At 34.2% G+C, this 19,055-nt stretch overlaps 1 protein-coding gene across 3 annotated transcripts in view; it reads left to right on the top strand.

Annotated features, from left to right (window-relative positions):
- The window catches only part of ATP8A1 (ATPase phospholipid transporting 8A1), a 103,038-nt gene that overhangs the window by 44,353 nt on the left and 39,630 nt on the right, over positions 1-19,055 (top strand). For all 3 annotated transcript variants that reach the window (XM_054292034.1, XM_054292052.1, XM_054292043.1), the window contains 8 exons: positions 1,772-1,841; positions 2,844-2,928; positions 6,496-6,635; positions 8,509-8,647; positions 9,813-9,877; positions 13,165-13,337; positions 15,863-16,046; positions 16,157-16,267. In XM_054292034.1, the coding sequence (XP_054148009.1) occupies positions 1,772-1,841; positions 2,844-2,928; positions 6,496-6,635; positions 8,509-8,647; positions 9,813-9,877; positions 13,165-13,337; positions 15,863-16,046; positions 16,157-16,267 (967 nt within the window). The remainder of the gene's footprint in view (positions 1-1,771; positions 1,842-2,843; positions 2,929-6,495; positions 6,636-8,508; positions 8,648-9,812; positions 9,878-13,164; positions 13,338-15,862; positions 16,047-16,156; positions 16,268-19,055) is intronic.

Below are 19,055 nucleotides of genomic sequence, written 5' to 3'. Positions count from 1 at the left end.
GCTTCTATAGAGAACAAGCAGAACAAAACAGTGGTCTCACAATTACAATTATTTGCAGTAGTGCAATTTAGTGGCTTACTGTAGTTCACCAGGAAAAGGAAATAAAACTGTCAGTGCCATAAAATAGTTTTTAAGAAGTTAGAAGTCCTTGATAGTAATTCTTGGTCATTAGCTTTATTGCAGTTTTACTAAGGAAGTTTATGTCAGTCAAGATTCAATGTCTGTCTGTATAGCTAAAATTCAGAATGCTACAGGAAGTCATTTGTGATTCTTTGATACATCTTCAGTAGAATAATATGCAGCTCCATACAGGACTTCAAGGTTGCAATCTTCTGGTATTGCAAGACAAGTACAAAACTGCTGAATTTTTACCTGTCAAGGATAAATAGATCAAATTATTGTTTTATACACCCCCTCACCTACTGTAATTCCTTCACTATTTCTGAATTGAACATTCAGGCAAGTGTAATGAATTCAAGTAGCAGAAGCTTGATAGTCTTGGCTGGAATCGATGTTGGATCTGAGACATGCTTTTATTTTAGGCAGCTTAAAACTGTAGTTTAGATGATCCTTATTTCTCCAGTGTTGTCTAAGTAGATTCACAACTGGACAGTGTCTAAAGCTTTTTGGAATTCTACTTATCTGAGGTTTAGAGGTGAAATGGAAAAGAAGTTGTAGTTAATGGCTTTGTATGGGCTTTTGTGCAGTATTCACAGTAACAATGTTATTTAATATTACTTTTCAGAAATTTTTACTTGAAACAGAGTGCATACCCAGGAGAAATTAGAAAATGTTTTCCTGAAGATACTCTTCAGCCTGTTACTTCACCTATAATTATAAATTTCTCTCCTTCACCTATGTCCACATTCCAATTACAGGATGTTTTCCATGGGAGTCTGAACTTCAGGAACCATTTATATGATAATGCTCCTTGATGATTTATCAATGGGATCCAGTTCCAGCTGGAACCAAAATTGTTAAAGGACCATTTATTTCCATCTCTGTTTTACTGTGAATTGTTCTATGAGAAGTGTTCTGCTCCCTGAATGGTTTCTGTAGATTTATTTATAAAGTTGAAATTTGAAAGACTTATGATATAAATACACATCTTGACAGGACATGATCTTGCACCTAAAGAATGCTTGTTGGCAAACCTCAAAGGGAAGAAGACAGAAAGCAGACCGTGACAGTCTTCTCCATGTTTTCTTCCAATTTCTACCTCAGTTATGAGGACAAAAAGAAAAAATAACTTGGATTTTATTAAAAACTGAGAGCCAGAGAGTAGTTAAAATTAGTCCAGCCCGTTTCCAGCTCTTAGCATACTGAAAACTTCGCATGATAAATGAAACTCTGGGATAACAGCAATAGGATTGCAGCACAGTACAGTGTCGGAGTTATTCTGGCTGGCTGGGAAGGAAGAAAAAACTGAAACAGTCCATGATACACTATCTATTGATGATATTCACGATAAGTGCTTTGTGCTCTAAGGTGCTTTTTTGTCATACAGTATTTAGATGAAGGTGAAAATTCTTAATATCATTTTAATGGGAAAAAGGCCTACAGAAGTATGCACAGAAAAATAGTATTCATTTTAATTGGTAGGCACAAAAATGTTTTCCATCCCAGTCAGCTGAGAGCATAATTCAGAATTGACAGTACTGACTTTTATTCTTTGTATAATGTAAGATATATATTGATATTATTAGGTAAAATATTGGTAAATGCTTATATTTATGAACCGCCTTACATAGAGAATTTATTTCTCTTTCAGCACTAGGAAGAGAATGTCGGTGATAGTTCGCACACCATCAGGGAAATTAAGACTCTACTGCAAAGGAGCTGTGAGTTTTATTCTTTTTTCACTCTGTAACAAAGAATACATCCTACCAATAAAAATACAAAAGCAAAAGATTGTAATAACTGCAGTCAAAACATTGAAAATGTAAGGGAAGGAATGTTGATTTTCCTCTTTCAATTTACATTGTTTTGCTATGTAGCTGTTCAATGTGATGAACTGGTTAATATCCTTCTTACCAACTGCCTATGAAGGTATGACAGCCCTGTTCATCCTACTCTTTCTACTGGACTAATACCTTTATGTTTCCTAATAATAATTGCTTCCTTCTGTACTCCCTAGAAAATGGATGAACATGTATTAACTACTTGCTGGAGTAGCTGGGCAGGGATCACTAGATAGAGATAGTAATCTAGCAGAACTGGCTAGATGGGAGTGTTAGCCAGCCACTGATATTACACAGAAGTCAATTTTCCCAAAGCAGGACCTGTAGAAGGTATCCTTATCATAATGCATACGGGAATGGAGAGTTGCTCATTAGTTCTCAGGCTCTATGTCGAGTCAAGTTTGAGGAGGAAGGAGTTGAAATCCAGTTCCAGAATGGTTTAAGGAAAGGAAGTTTTTTAAATATAAATGTCCATTTTTGGTCTTCTCTAGGGGAAAAAAAAACCAAACCTGTTGTTAATATTCCGTGTATTAAGCTGGCTACAAAAAATCTGAGAATGACAGTTATGAAGCACTAATTTTACTTTGTGGGCATAATATTAAAAGAGGAGAGCAGCATTATGGCACATTTCAAAATAAGGGGAAGTAACATCCAAAAATGTAGAAGAAAAAGACTGCATTATAGCAGACTTTGTAAATTTAGAAAATCTGAGGATTAAGAAGTCCTTTAACTTTTGAAATAAGATTATGTCTATTAATTTTTGATGCTTAAATAATACATTTCCATTTTTCAGCCTTTTTCCTACATGATTTGTATTGTCTACCCCAAACAGAAATGCTTTTTCTATTAAAGTGTTCTGAGCTATATTTATTTCTTTTGTAGGATACTGTAATTTATGACCGTCTTGCTGAAAGTTCAAAATACAAAGAAATTACCTTAAAACATCTAGAGCAGTTTGCTACAGAAGGTGAGTGATATTATTCAGTATAAAAATAAATATTAAATTCAGTTACTGGTCAAATTCCTGTTTTTTAAATTTTGTCTTGCTGTAGTGTTTTACTCATGTTATGTTTGAAATGTCTGTTTTAGCAATGTCTCCTTAAGAAAAATCTTCTTCTTCCTAAGCAATTTCAGTAATAAGTTCATGCTTAAAAAAAACCCTAAAAAACAAGCCACACACCCACAGAGTATACAGTAGAATCTTTTAACCAAAACATATTTTTCCAGAGGGCAAACACATAGCACATTGTTTCTGTGAAAATCTCATTTCCCATGGCTGCTTTCATGTCCCATACCCAGTGATGCTGTAGGGATGGGCACACAGGAAGAAGTAGCCAAAGTAAAGATGGTTGGAAATTATTAGTGTAGTGCTTTTAAGGTAGATTTAGCTGTATTGTTTCTGTCACCAGTCCAAATAAGGGGGATTGCCAGTGTCCATATGAATTGTTTTGGTGTCTGCAGTTTTAATAATTGCTTTTACAAAACAGTTGCCAGAGGTGGGAAACCTCTCTGTGAGGGTTTGTGAAGTAGGAATAGTAAGTAAAATTTAAAAGACTGTGAAATTAAGATGATTGATACAAGCAGCCAGTTAGTTATGTAATTATATTGGATTTCACAGTACAGATGTGATGAGAAAAGCAGAATGTAGAAACATTTCTGCATAGCTCCTAGATGTTCCATGCCCTTCCCCCTTAGTATCTCAGGAGGATTATAGTGTTGTACTGTGCTGTATCATAGTGTTACAATTTATCAGTGAGTTGTTAGAGAGGAGTTGGAAGCAGAATCATAAGAGTTATGGGTATCTGAACTGCAGAGTTTCTACCTCTATGTTTTTCTAATACACTGCTACTGGAACATTAAAATTATCTTTAATGTGTCTTAAAAATAAACTTACACTGGGAAGGAAACTAAAAAGCAGTGCTTATGTTTTGTTAACTGATCTCTGGCCAGATATTCTTGTTACCATGAAAGGTCATTTTTTTGTCATCATATGACGTCTCTAGGTTTTGTCTTCTGATTTATCATGGAATTTGGAGTTTTGGCTAGTGTATTAAGCAGCTTCAATCTCTTGGTTCTACCAGTGACAACAGAAACAAGTCACAGATCTGTTTCTTTTGTTAGTTTTTCATATCAACATCTCTGCAGGAAGTATTTGGTTAGTCTTAAAGAATCTTAAGGTAAAAAAGTTAGAATAAATTTTACAATAAAGTTGAAAGCAGAACTATACCCAAAAAAATTTGACTGAGGGTATAGCCCAAAGCCTCAGACACACTCTGGGGTTCTTGAAAGGCTTAACCAGAATTAGCCTAGAAAAAGTTACTTAGGTGTGAAGTTAGTTTGGGTCATAAGGTATATATTTGGTTACAGAAAAGACCAAATTAGATCACTGTCTTCTATCCTATGTGAATTGATGTGAAAATTTCAACCCAGTTCTTAATTACCATTCTCATTTCATCAGTAGTACAACTCCTTAGCAGTCAAGTTGAACTAAATAAATCAACATAAAGAGTGAAAAATTCTGTCTGTCTTTAGAACCATGGTACATATGATAGGATTAAGAAGTTTATTCAGATATTTTTTGTATCCTTCTTTTCAACAGATTGAAAGATTCACTGTTAAGAAGAGTGAATTTCTAACTTTTAAAAAGCATAAAATTCAATCTTTAAAAAAATCACATGTCTCTGGAATTGATTAAAAATTTTGTATTTATTTTTACTTCAGATTTAAATTGCAGCCAACTATGTTGCAGAGTTTCTCATGAGTATCCTTTCATGTGGCAGGACAGTATGTCCTTGGCATTTGCTGCCTGCTCTTGGTGTGTTGTTCAAAAATGAAGTGGTTAGCATGGCTGGCATTTATATGTAAGCGTTTATTAAGCTGGAGTGTTAATGCCTGCTTGGACAAATAGAAAAATCCTCTGTAATTTTCCTGTGTTGTTCCAGTCTGTTAACAACCAGACTAATGATATTTTGTTTTCCACATTTTATTTGGAGGATTCTTTTAAGTCACAATGAAAAGAAGCATATTAAAAAGTAAAAAAAAAAAAGTATGATTAGGCAGTGATTTAAAAAGAGAAAGCAAATACCTTGAAAAAACTATTTGCTGACATTCCATACACTTGGATTTCTCTTCTTCATTTTATTGTCTGCAGAAAAAATGTTGAAAGCATTGTGGAAATAGTATCACTATTAGTCAGACATAGATTCCTTTCCTCTCCTTCACCTATATTCATTGCTTTGGACCTTGTAAGCTTATCCTTATTATGCAGAGAAAAAAAATCAGTTCAATTGTCAGCCTTGAGTTTATTCTTCTAAGTCTAAATGGTGAGACACTGTGTTCCTAATGCTGTTTAGTTGTCAGAATACCCACATTACACATGGTTTTTATCCTGAAGATAAAATGATAAGATACTAAAAATTACTAAAAAAGATACTAAATTACTCTTACATCTAAGACACATGTATTATTTCATGCCCAACCTCTTATAATTTCAAAATTGCCACTCGTGCTGATCTTTATGCTCTATATCTTTTTAAGCCTGTGACCAAATAAAGGTTACATTTAACCATCCCTGGTTGTGGTGCTGTTTGTGTCCTAGAGCAGAGTGGGCAAGTGACCAAAGGGTAACTACATTAATCCTGCCTGCCCCCTTCTAAATCTACTGGCCTGCAAACTGTGGCTAGTATATAAAGAGTTATGTCAACTTCATTCTCTGGAAATCTGGTAATATGTGAAAATGAGCTGTTAGAAAATTCACACCTAACTACTTAAATTGAGTGTTAAATGTGTGTTGTTAAAAAATAGATATTTCTTAAAATCATGCCGTCTCAAATTCTTGCTGTAATGCTTAATTCAGATTTTTGCTGAAGGAAAAAATCTGTTAATAATATCAACCAGCTCAAAGGCTGGTAAGTAAAATTGCCAAATGGTACATGATGATTTTATTTTAAGAATTTGGAAAGCTGAAACAATCTGTGAGATGGGAAAGTTAAATGAGAGGATTCAAAGTTGGCTTCTAGATGATAAATTTCAAACTAGAATTCCCTAAGAATATTGAGGAGGGGTGAAAAGGGCAGTTGTAACATTGTGCTGATATATTTTAACTTTACTTCCTTCCAGCATAGCAACTTTTAAGTTTATAAATCTTTTTCTCAGAAATATGATTTAATTTTACACTTTAAATGTTTCAGTGTGCATACTTGTTCAGAAAGCGTTGGGATTTCTTCATGTTTTTTAACAATTTAAACTAAGTCAAATCTTGCATAAAAATTTACTCTTTTTTTCCAGTGAAATACATCACCTCTGTTACGTTCAGCTTCTTAGAAACTGTTACTCTGTTGAATAAATTTCTATTTATAGTTCATTTTTACTTTATGTATATTTAAAAAGTTCCTCAAGATGTGCAGCAGTAATTTGAAATCGGGCGTAAACATACATAAAATACAGAATAGTTTCAACTTTCAAAAGCTACTCACTTCAGGCATATCAGGGCAGGGACAAACAAATACTGAATCATTATCTGCTTTCTCTCTAGGCTTAAGAACTCTATGTTTTGCTGTGGCTGAGATTTCAGAAAGTGATTATCAAGAATGGTTGGATGTCTATCACCGTGCTTCTACAGCTATACAAAACAGAGTACTCAAACTTGAGGAGAGCTATGAACTAATTGAAAAGGTATATGCAGCTTGTTGTAGCTTTCTGGGCTTTGGGTTGGTTGTGGGGAGGATGGGGTGGCCAGAGGGATGAGCAGAAGAGTGAGTTCCTAATTATTGTTTTTATTTTCTATACTATGAAAAGTGAATCAATTTTGAGGAATAACACTTAGGTAGAAAAATGAAATCTAGTGATATACTGACAGCTGTGTCAGGTAGTCCTTGCAGTTTAAACAATCAAAATGAAGGAACAATTAATCTGACAGAGTTCTTCCTGCAAGTAGCTACCTTGCTGGAAAGTGTTGATTATGGTTTGAACTACTGGATAGCTTTTTTCCAGAGTTCTTCTAGTGTGTAAAAAACTGTAAGAACAGATAAACAACATCTGCTTCATTATATAATGATCTTGGAACAATGGAGTGGCCAAGATTGGAAGGGACTTCAGGAAGTCATATAGACGCAAATCCCTGTTTAAAGCAGGGCTAGTTTTGCTTGCCCAAGACTTTGATGAAGTTTAGAGTATCCACAAGGAGGGAGTTTTCCCAGCTGCAGCAGGTAATTTTTTTTGATGTTCAACTTAGTCTTTTTTCCTTCTTCAGAATTAAAATTTTTATTGCTGCAGAATGTGTCTGGTGCTTCTTGCTCTTTCACTGTGCAGTATACATTTTGGAGAAGAATGGCTGCTCTGCAAGCTTCAGTTAGCAGAAGGAATCCCTCCCTTAGTCTTCTTTTTTCTCATGTTAAACTCATCCTACTTCTTCAGGTGCTCTTAGTATGGTGTGCTCTGGGCCCTAAGCTATTTTTGTGTCCCTCTGTTGCACTTGTTCTACTTTGTCAGGCTCTGTTTTACTGAAGGCCTGTAAAGCAAGTTTGTACCCAGAAACAGCATCACAAGAGCAGAGCCTTAAGTTTCTGACAGCACTCCTTCTGGAGTAGCCAAGCATGAAGTTAGGACTTCCCTACCCCAACAATAAAAAGGTCTCATGACTATTAAATTTATAAGAAAAAGAAGTGCATGAGACCAATAGTGCTAGAAGTTTTGATGCTTAAATTTTTAGGTTTTCTTTCTCAGAAAGTATAACACAGATTGATTGACAAAACTGGTTAAAATTCAGAGCCTCACAAATCTGTAGTGTTTAATTCATGAAAAAGACAGGTGAGGGTATATAGCTTCAGTCACTAATAAACATTTCTGGAGCAGTTTATCTGGATGTGACAAAACAGTCTTGAAATGACATTACTTTTTAATGCCATGACAACCCTGCTACCTTTACAAATGTGTGTGTAAGCTGCACAAGTGCTTCCTCAGGATGTAGTATGCAGGCCATGCTGCTGCCAGGATTGCACACTATTACATGTATAATGGTGTCTTTAACATTTAGCTAGTTTTAAAGGTATATTAATAGGAAATATAAAAATGGCTGTATTCACAAAAACTATGTAGATTTGCTCCATAAGAAGCTAAAATCAAGCATAAAATACTAAGATAAATTTACAGGTGTTTTGGATTTTTTTTTTACAAAGGGAAGAGAAATCATTAAAAGAGAGAAGGCATGGTATTAGCATTCCTGAAGCCTTCAAATCAGAGATACTCCTCAGGAAAAGATAGCTGTTGCTGCACAAGCTGAGCTACTGAGCTACTGAGAAAATAATTGTTTGAAATTTGACTGTACAGTGAAATCACACTGTACAGTTTTGTCAAGCCACACAGATATCTAAGTTAAAGCTTATGGAATAAAGTGGAAGTTCTTTATTTGTTGATACCAAATCTGATTAATGGTTTAGACTGCATTAATCTTGTTGTAAATACAGAGAGTTAAATAAAATAAATGGAACATTGAAATTGAATTTAAGTCAAAAAACCCCTGTATGTATGAAATATTTTATGTTCACAGAATCTTCAGCTGCTTGGAGCAACAGCAATTGAAGATAAACTACAAGACAAAGTGCCTGAAACCATAGAGACACTCATGAAAGCGGACATAAAAATCTGGATACTTACTGGGGACAAACAAGAGACTGCCATTAATATTGGTACTATATTTGTATTCATTTGATTTCTTTGTTATGGGTTTAAAAATAATAGCAGTTGATGCAGTAAAATTTCTTTCCGAGTGGAAAGTTGTCTTGTAAAAAATAATATTATGTGTCACTCCAGAATTTGAATGTGAACTTAGTCAGTGATAGGAGGAAGATAGGAAATGCTGGATTCTGCCTCTGTTAAAATTCTAAGAGTAAGAAAAAGTTACGTTAGAGAGGAGGCAAAAAAATAGGAAATTGTACTTTTTTATAGAATATGAAATGAATTCAAAAGAATATATTGACTTCTGACAATGAGGGGGAATAATATTAAGATAATGTGAGTGTTTTTAGTTTCCCTTCTCTATTTTTGCTTCTTTCCAAGAAAGGTGAACTAAAGTACTATAACGTTTTAACAATGGAGGGTTTTTCTTTCTCTTTATTATGAAGGATGGTAAAAAAGACTGATTTCAACAATGATAAATCTGTATCTTTAAAAAGTTATACATGAAAGCTGTTTTTAACATTTAATGTTCTTTGCATGTGACCGCATCAGCACTTACTGCTGTAGTGTAGATGTATGTCCAAAATAAAGCCTTACTTTAGTCATATATATCCTTTTTATTGGATGCTATTATTTCTAATCTTAAAGAACCCTCCATATGCACACAATACAATTGATCTAAGGTTATTTTTCTTAGTACCTTCAGGTTTGAGGCAATACACATAATAGCAATATTTCCACTTTATTAAGAATGGTGATACATATTTTTGACTAGGCAGCCTACATCATCAGCACAGAAAATGCATCCTGTTTATGCATCAAAGAATAAAAGAAAGAATGAAAAGGTGTATATGTGCAAGTTTTGAAGGAAAGGCAAGTTGCATTCTAAAAATTTACAAGGCTTAGAGAGATCTGTTTGTTGTTTTTCTGTAACTCTCTTTGAAGCACCTCTGAATAAGGCAGAACAGCTGCAAGTTGCAGCAAGGGAAATTCTAACTGTTCTGACTTATATATGTATGTACTTATATAAAATGTAGTAGAATTTCTTTTTTATCATTTATTTCAGCTGGGGAAATCTTATTTTTAATTCTGTCTGTAGATTTATTGCAGGAAAAAATGCTTTGTTATAACGGATTTTTTGAAACTGATTTTTAAAAACAAAATCTTTCCTAACAGGTCATTCTTGTAAACTTTTGAGAAAGAACATGGGACTAATTGTTATAAATGAAGGCTCTCTTGATGTAAGTAAAATCTTTAAAGTTCTCAGTTAATGAAACATTATTTTATTGCTTAAAATATCCAGACATCATGGTGAGGTTGCTGTAACACCAAAAAATAAGTTGGAGTGTCTGTTTATCTGGACAGACATAGAAAATTCTGTCAAAACCATGGTTTGGAGGCATGTTGTTTATGTTTGTCTTGGAGGGTTGCTTTCTTAATTTTAGTATTCCATGCTTGGAAGACTGTATGATCTTTGTGACAGAATGTTACTGAATAACTGGAAAACAGTCTACGCCTTCTGAAATCACAGTGCAGCTACTACACAAAGGAACTTCACAACTGTCAGCAAAAAAATTCCATGTAGTAGACTGCATCCATGCAGCTCAAAGCCAGGAGTTTCACATTATACAAGCATTACAGATTAACCACTTCTAGTGTGGTGATTCAAAAGTTCAATAAATATCTATCAAGCAATCTATTTTTATAGTAAATTTATATAAGTATAGAATAAGAATAAATGGTAGTAGCTGCAATGATAACTGCAGTGTACTCTCTATTTCAAACTGGAGTGTCTAGATTGTATAGAGATTGAGAGATCCTTTCCTTACGTGGCCAAAGTACAGAGTACATGGAGATGCAATATCTTATGCCAGCTGAATTTGTACATGCAAACTGGTCACTTGCAAATCTGGTTTTGGTGATAACATATATAATGGTTTTTTTCAGCAGCAGGTGAATGTAGTCTGAGAGGCAGTTCAAAAAATAAAGAGTAAACTAGCTGTATGCAAATATTTTAAGAGACTATTTATGAAGTTTTCTGCCTCACGTGATGGCATTTTACTGTTGGATGAATGTATATCTTGTGTCCTATCCTTTACTTGCTGGTGTGGTTGGAATGGCAAGTCAGTCTCTATTTCTAGTGTGACTCGTTACCTTTAGTAAATTACCTTGAAAGTTCTAGTAGAGGAGTGGGTCAGGTCTCAGGAAATGAAGAGAGGGATGGATTGCTGTGATTGCAGAATGCTGAGTCAGTGCAGCTGCAAATGCTTTTTAAGCATTTGACACTTTGACTTTTGAGTAGCATAGGTCCACCTCTTGTACTAAGACTCTATGCACCCATGAGGGTGGCTGGACAACCCAGTTTCCTCATTGTGAGAGGAACTGAGCAGCCAGGAGAGCTTGGAGAAGATAATCTCAGTGTCGTGGCACTTGTGTATTTGGGATCTTTGATAGGAGTTGCTCTGTGGCAGTCCTCTCCTCCTCGTCTGTAAAGTGCAGCCTCTTGGCTATGTAAAGATGTTGATAGGTTCAGTGGAGTCAGGGAGGTTGGCTTTTCTTGATCTGCATACTCTTCTGAAAAACACTGAAACCTTGCACTGTGAACAGTGGCATTAAGTGAATGTTTCTTCCCCTTGCTCTTAAAATAGTAGTGTATGTCCATTGCATACCAGTGGCTTTTGCTAAAATACAGTTTGCTCAAATCTAACCCCTTTGTGGACATGCAGAGTCCCCTGTCTGAAAGACATGAAAAAAAAGTGTAACAAAACAAATACCTCATCAATTTGGTCATGGTTACAACTTAAGCATGCAAGACAGAGGAAGTTAGAATTAAATGTATTTGTTCAGCTCTGTGAACATACAAAGAATATGCTAAATTAAAAGATCCTCTAATTTGAACAGATACTCTTGTTCATGAAATAATACGAAAAATATCTCAACCCGATGCACTTCCCCAGTCCCCACTAGACATTAGCTGGTGTGGAACTGAAGGTATTTAGGTATCTCAACTCTTCAGAATGTTATTTGTTTTGGGGCGAAATCTAAATGGCAGAGACCATTTACTCCTGGATTATGGGGATTTCACTACATAGAAGAAATAGTAGATGGGAGGAATCTGACTTTTCATGTGTTGTTTAAACTTTGATAGAAATTAAATAATCCACAGAGATGAGACAAATTGATACTTCCTTTATGTTGCAATATTTCTTAATTAGAGAAGATGCTCTAGAAAATAGTTACAGAAACTATTGTCATTTTAAAGATTTTCTAGCATGTAATTTTAAACAGTGGAACTTCATTTCTGTCACAGTTTCTAGCAGGTGAGAGCCAGGAAACAAGTGCAGAATTCCCCAACAGGCTAATCTCATTTTAGATAAACCAATGAATCTTTAGAAGGCCAGTAGAAGCAAAATAGTCAAAAACCATTAACAGCAATGTGTGGAACTGGGAGGAGTAAGTTGGTTTGAAAAGGCAAAGCAGTATCTTTTAATTTCATTTCAGAGGAGTTTGAGATTTTTAGTTAGTTCAGTGTTCTGGTTTTAGGTGGTTACACCAAATTTGGTTTATGTATGCCTGACATCACTGAAGTAGCGCAATTATTTGGTTGGTAAACTTGTAAAAAAAAATGGGAAGACGTTGTGATAGGATGTCACTAGCTTCCAAAGTTAATATTTTACAAGCAGAAGAGTTTTTTTTCATCTTCCTTTCTCCTCCAAAATACTTTTTACTTTTGGGCTGTGAACCAGGAAACAGAAGAAAAGTGTGTTGTAGCTCTGTAAAGATCTTTCAAAAGGAAAGGACAACAAGCAGTATTTTTTGGCCCTTATGACACTCCATGGTAGAACTGCACTGTAGCTGACTAGATGTCGCTGACCTTCCCAAAGCAGGCTACTGCATAAATAAATATATATGAATGTATTGTCCACTGAATGTAATCTGAAGTTCTCAGTACTAGATCACAAAATAGTGACTTCTCTAGGTATGATTCAAACTGTCATTAGCAATTGAAAAATACAAAATATGTTCCTTTATATAACAGGTACTTTGTGTTATAATTGTCAAATTATGTTAAAATATGAATTTAATGTAATAGAACTATCAATTATAATGCCTGTATTTATATCATTAATTATATGTGTTTCCTTTTTTCTAAACATTTAGGAACATTTTGTATAATAGAAAATTCTAGTATCTCTATATATGTGACTCATCTTCTGTATTATTATATCAGTTTTCTGTATACCTGTGTCTTCTGGCAAATACTTATACAACTACTGTTATTGTTCAAAGAGCATTGAAGGTTCCACCTCAACTTATACACTTCTTTTTTGGCAGAGTGAAAGAGCAGTCCTACACAACATAATAATGCAGTATTGCAAATATGCTTTTTGCTTTATAATATTTGGTAGCAGAATCAAAAGGCAACTTCCTCAAAAACCAAAGTGCTAGTGTTTATTATCACTGAAAAATTTGAATTCAAGAATATTAAGAAGTAAAAATAATGGACCCCGATTTTTTTGTGCAACAGGGAACAAGAGAGACACTTAGCCATCATTGCAGTACTCTTGGTGATGCTTTAAGGAAGGAAAATGATTTTGCTCTCATCATTGATGGTAAATCTCTGAAGTATGCTTTGACATTTGGAGTAAGACAGTATTTCCTGGATTTGGCTTTGTCATGTAAAGCTGTTATTTGTTGCAGGTAAGGTTTACATTATTCTCTCCCCATGCTATTTTATTGACATATAAAAATAAAGAAACTGGAGTTCTGAAATACAGTCATTCAAGTGAAATATCACTGTAGAGCAGTCTACAACAAAGTGTACTTGTCAGAGTCACTCAGATTGCATATTTCCAGGAACATAATTTGTAATCCATTGAGGGTAGTCTCAATAAGGTTGAGACATTAATCTTGACCTTGAATTGATATTACAGTTAACCACAGGTTATAGCATATCTAGAGTCACCTGTAGATCTTTCTCCACAGGCTGCTTTTCTGTAAGATGTGGATTACACTGTATAAGAATTGCTCCAAAATGTTAAAGCTACTACTTAGGGTGATTTTTGTTACCTGAAGCTGGTGGAAATGCCTTTCTAAGCATTATTATGCCTGATTATTATAGGCTTTGTTTATACAATGAACCCTTTCATCCTTTCCTGTAAATATCAACTATTACAGCTAGAAACTTCCATTGTTCCATTAAAATAAGTGAGATTCATCTGAAAAATCTGTTCAAAATGGAACTATTTTTCTACTTTGCAAAAGGACACAGAAAAATAAGTAATATTACAATATCCAAATAATCACTGGATTTCTAGTCTTTCCATCCCTTCTGAAAAGCGATGTCATGCTGCCAAGGGATTTTTTAATTAATGTTTTTGTGGTTAAGCTTTGTAGCCATGCTTCAGCCTGAAACAGTTTGAATTTCAAACTAAGGTTTTACTGTCTTCTAAACTGAGAAGTTTCTCTGATGAACAGTTTATACTGTGCATAAACACCTTCCTAATGGCAGTAGTCTTTCTGACAGATAAGTTGGAGTATTGTGCTTGTTCTACTAGGTTGAGTTTGCTCAATTCAGTAACAAGCAGGAGATGCATGTAGAACTGGTCTTTTAAAGCTATATTTCTTTTTCTTCTCTTTCCTTGATTACAAAATACATTTTATGCCATTTGAAGAGATAATTTTTCTGGTTTTGTTGAACTGGGCAACCATTGAGGGGTATTCTGTGCATAAATCTGTCTTTTATTGTTGGCATTCTTGTAAAGAAACAGCAAAGTGCAAAATGAAAGTTTCTGTTCTAGTAGTATTCTATCTGTAATTTCTTCATTTTACACTTCCATAATCTACCTAGGTCAGTTGGTTTCAATGCATATCTAGATATATGTCTGACATATTTTGTGGTTGCTTAAAAATTGGCTACAGGTTTAAAACTAAAATACTTGCTTGCAACACTCACTGTTTTAATGTGAACATATTTAATATTCCATGTTTCCCAAAAGTCAAAATTCTGCCAAAATATTGTTTCTGTTAAATGCTTTGTCTTTAGTACCAAAAAACTTCATTTCCTTGTTTATGAGCTTAAAAATAAAAAGTTTTAAATGGTAGTTTTTAATTAAGGTAAAAAATATAATCCAGACTTAACAAGAATGTAGGCTCTTTCTTCATCCATATAATGACAGTAGACATCAGAAATTCTCATTTGTTCTAAAAGTACAAATTACACCACTTTCTTTTAAGTTTGCAGGCTGCATTGACTTGTGCAGAAGCATTTATTGCCCATGGATTCTTCCTAAGACTAGCTGTAGCACAGATGATGCTGACAAATATTCAGTAGACATTTCTCTTAAAAAAAATCTGTGTATGTTATTAATTCCAAGCAGATGTTTGGCTTAAAGACTTCAGCAAGCTGAATTCCAACTCTATATTGGCTTCAGAGTAATATATGCAGGAAGAATGTTAAATGGGTTATACTGAAGTAAAAATGTACAGCTAAGAGTGAGCAAAATGAATGAAAAATATTTTTTACCGGTTTCACCATGAACTTGAGGCAGTGACAGTGCCATCTCCCAGCTGCCCCTATAACATTGTCTAAAAAGGAATTAAGGCACTGTTCCTGAGAAGTTAAAAAGATGAAAAAGAAGTACTCAGTCAGGAATCTTCTGTAGAAGCTGGCTGTAGCAAGTCTTAGTACAATTCTCAACAACAGAGTTCAAAAAAAACATGTACCAAAAGATCATAGAAATTTTTTTTCATATAGGTCCCTGGACCACAGAATTTCAGAAGGGCTGTTGCCCAGAAACTTTCAACCCAGGTTTTCCACAAGGCTGTGGACTCATCCCACACAGCTTTGTTAGAAGTCCAATAGTTGTGCATGTGTTGTGCTGGCCACTGAATAATGTGATTACATAGCCACCTTCAATTTGAAGGCTGTATTATTTTTCATTCCTTTATTTTCTAAAATACATTTTCAAACAGTTCTCTCTAACACACTTGGTAAGGTCTTTCAGCTTTTAAGTAGTCCAAAGTTCATAAATGTTGTTTTTTATGCATTTTTCTGTGAATGTGCTTTTAGCATGTACCTTGAAGGGCAATAACAAGACCATGTTGCTCACCAGGATGTTAATTGGCCTGGGTTTATTAGCTTTTCACAGAATATAAAGTATATTTTAAAAGTACATCCATTTGAAAGTCCTGTATTAAACCTGTTTGTTTTTTTTATCCCTTAGGGTATCACCACTTCAAAAATCTGAAGTTGTAGAAATGGTTAAAAAACAAGTTAAGGTAGTAACTCTAGCAATTGGTGATGGAGCAAATGATGTTAGTATGATACAAACAGCACATGTTGGTGTTGGTATCAGTGGGAATGAAGGTCTACAGGCTGCTAATTCTTCAGACTACTCAATTGCTCAGGTAAGTCATTACACTGCAAAATACCACAATAAAATATTTTAAAATTTTATTAATATTAGTGTATGTATGTTTTAATTGTATGTTTGTCCATTTTTCATGTTTTTTTGCAGTTCAAGTATTTGAAGAACTTGCTGTTGGTTCATGGAGCCTGGAATTATAACAGAGTAGCTAAATGCATCTTATATTGTTTCTACAAGAATATAGTCCTTTATATTATTGAGGTAATTTTACAGCATGTGAAATGTTACTTCTTGAAAGTAAAACCTTAATTTTGAGCTTTTGGTTATGATATTTTTTAAAATATTTTAACTGTAAATATTACCTACTAGTACTGAATCTTGAAATTTTTAATAAACTGATTAATCGGAATTTTTTTTTTACTTCAAAAAACCACAGTTGTTTAAAAATGCATGGTAAATATTAGTGCTAAATGTGTTTCCAATATTGCTAGCTTATTGAAATGCTGTACATGTAACATCTTTGCAGTAATTTAGGAGCCCAGTTACAAGTTTGCCTTAGGTTTACCCAGAGATGTGTGTGCTTCAGCTCCTTGTGCTGGTGTCAGGGCCTGTGGGTTCAAAGTCTGCAGCCCTTTCTGAGGTCTCTGATGCACTGCTGGGCTGTTGCTGCTCAGAGCAGTGCCCAGGGCTGGTACAGACAGGCTCAGTTCCACTCTTGGGCACCTTTCACTTGCTGAATGGGGTGATCCTGCATCCTCAGGCTCCTGTTCAAGAACAGGGATACTTTCCTGAAAGTAGCCGACCTCGTTTTTTCACCTGGGATTTTAAGGAGTGAAATCTTGCAAAAAATACAGTGGTATGAGAGGATTGTGTTGTAATTAATCTACATTTATTGGTAGGTATGGTTAGAACAGAGTGTAAAATTGTAGTTTTCACTCCCTTCATCACCACACAGAAAATATTTTAAACATATTTTTAAATAATTTTTAAAGCTCCTCTCGTTCTTCCCATCCTTTTCTTCTGACAGCTGCTGCATCTTTTATCATCAAAAATACACACACACACACACACACATATAAATATATATATATATATATATATATATATATATATATATATATATATAGCATTTATAATTGATTCAAACTTTATATTTACAGTGAAACTTTGGGTTAAAAATGTGGAAAATTTTTTTAATTTTTGAAAATCTTGGCCATAAAATAAATTTTATTGAAAGTCTTATGTATTTTGTATGTTAATGGGGTTAACAGATACTCTTTAAATTTTCGTTGTTTCTTTAAATATATTTTCAAATTAGTATCTTAAACTTGCAAAGTAAGTGTTCAGCTTTACTGGGAAAAATGTTTTATTTCTGTTAAACCTGATGTAAACATTAGATTAATATTTTGATTCGGATACTTACTTATGTGACCTTAATTGATTTAATATTTGAAAATACTTTACATTTTTTATGTACAATGTTGTAGCCAAAGGAGTGTACTTTTCTTACCATATTTTTACATTTTCTAAATTTCCTCTTTTTTCTCTCCTTATTGTGTTATAACTGCAAATAGATTTCTATGTAAGTAGCAGCAAGTTTGTAGCCTCTTAAGAAAAATATAAAGTAGGAAGCTATAGAAAAAGTAAGTCCATTAAAGATCCTTTATTGTCTAGAAGTGGCTGACTTTAGAGCCTGTATTTCAAAGGCTGTGTATCTACTTACATGATCAGACTTCCACAAGTACTGATTAGCAGTAGCTCTAGAAGTATTTGAAAAAAACAATAATAATGTATACTTTGCTTATAGAAAGCATATAAAGTTTGGCTTTAGAACATATCAACTTACTTGTCTTAAATTTCTGTAATTGTCACCTGCAAACATGTTGTAAATTTTAACAAATCAGATATAAGTATTCCACTATTTGTATTTTTTGAGAAAGAAAGTTAAACGCAGGGTACAGAGATCATAGTCTAAAGATCAAAATTTTGATTTTATGAACAGATAGTCTCATCTTCCTGAGCAAATTGAAGGGCAAAGAGATAATTTTGACATGGGTTGCTATGACCCTTTATATATAATGCATGCAATCATTTTGCCATATATACCTTCTCTGGAAGACAAAATAAATTCTGCTTGAATTCCTGTATACCCCACATTTGTCAGCTCAGAAAACTTTTCAGAGATGTTAATAGCTCATGTCAATACTGTGAGTGAATGGGCAGAAATTCATCATTGAATGTCTCCAGAAAGGACAACTGCCAGTCTTGAGTCTCTCTTTTCAGTTTTTTTGTACAGATCAGGCGTGGGAGCAGGGAGCTCAATGAGTATTTGTAAGCTGCTGCTTAATATGCAGAAATGCTACATCAGGAAAACTTCAGTGAGGCTTTTGTGGCCACACCTCCTCTGTCTTGGAGTTTAGAAAATAGTACTGTGAAAGGCACGTCTGGAAGTTACTTTAAACAAGTTTTCTTTTATTCTGATAATAATAAAAATACCTACCCTTACTTAATAGATCTGTATCCTGGTTTTAAATGTCTGCTCAGTACTAATCAAGAAAATAATGGAAAATATTCCATTTAATCTAAAATATAGCCTTTATCCTAGGCATTCATGGGCTGATATGAAATTGATGTCAATTGGTTTCTTAATTCAGAAAATGGTAAAGGTCTATAGTAATACTGAAGCACAGTGATCAGTGCTTACTGACATTTAAACTCCTATTCATAAGAAACTAGAAGTGGTCTGTAATAATGATTTTCTACTCTGTGTCTTGATGCTATAGCTATTTAAATATGGGCCTGATCTTTTGTATAGGACTAGTCACAATGACTTGAGAGGCTATATTCTGATGTATGAGTCTAAATTGCAAGTGAAAACTTTGAATCTCTAGTAGATCGCTAATGTGCTTTATTGAGCCTGTACAGATCATCACACTCATGTAGGATAAGCCTATGCAAAGTCTCATACTTATTTTGGAGGAGCTGACTTCATTTTACAAAGGTGGTTGATGTTGAGATTGATCTCATGACTGAGAACTCCTTTGTGGAT

Source organism: Melozone crissalis, unplaced genomic scaffold, assembly GCF_028551555.1.
Source record: "Melozone crissalis strain CALT ecotype California unplaced genomic scaffold, PUWL_Pcris_2 ptg000006l_1, whole genome shotgun sequence".
Classification (NCBI taxonomy): Eukaryota; Metazoa; Chordata; class Aves; order Passeriformes; family Passerellidae; genus Melozone; species Melozone crissalis.
Note: the sequence above shows the minus strand (reverse complement) of the source record. Positions and strands in the feature narration are given on the sequence as shown.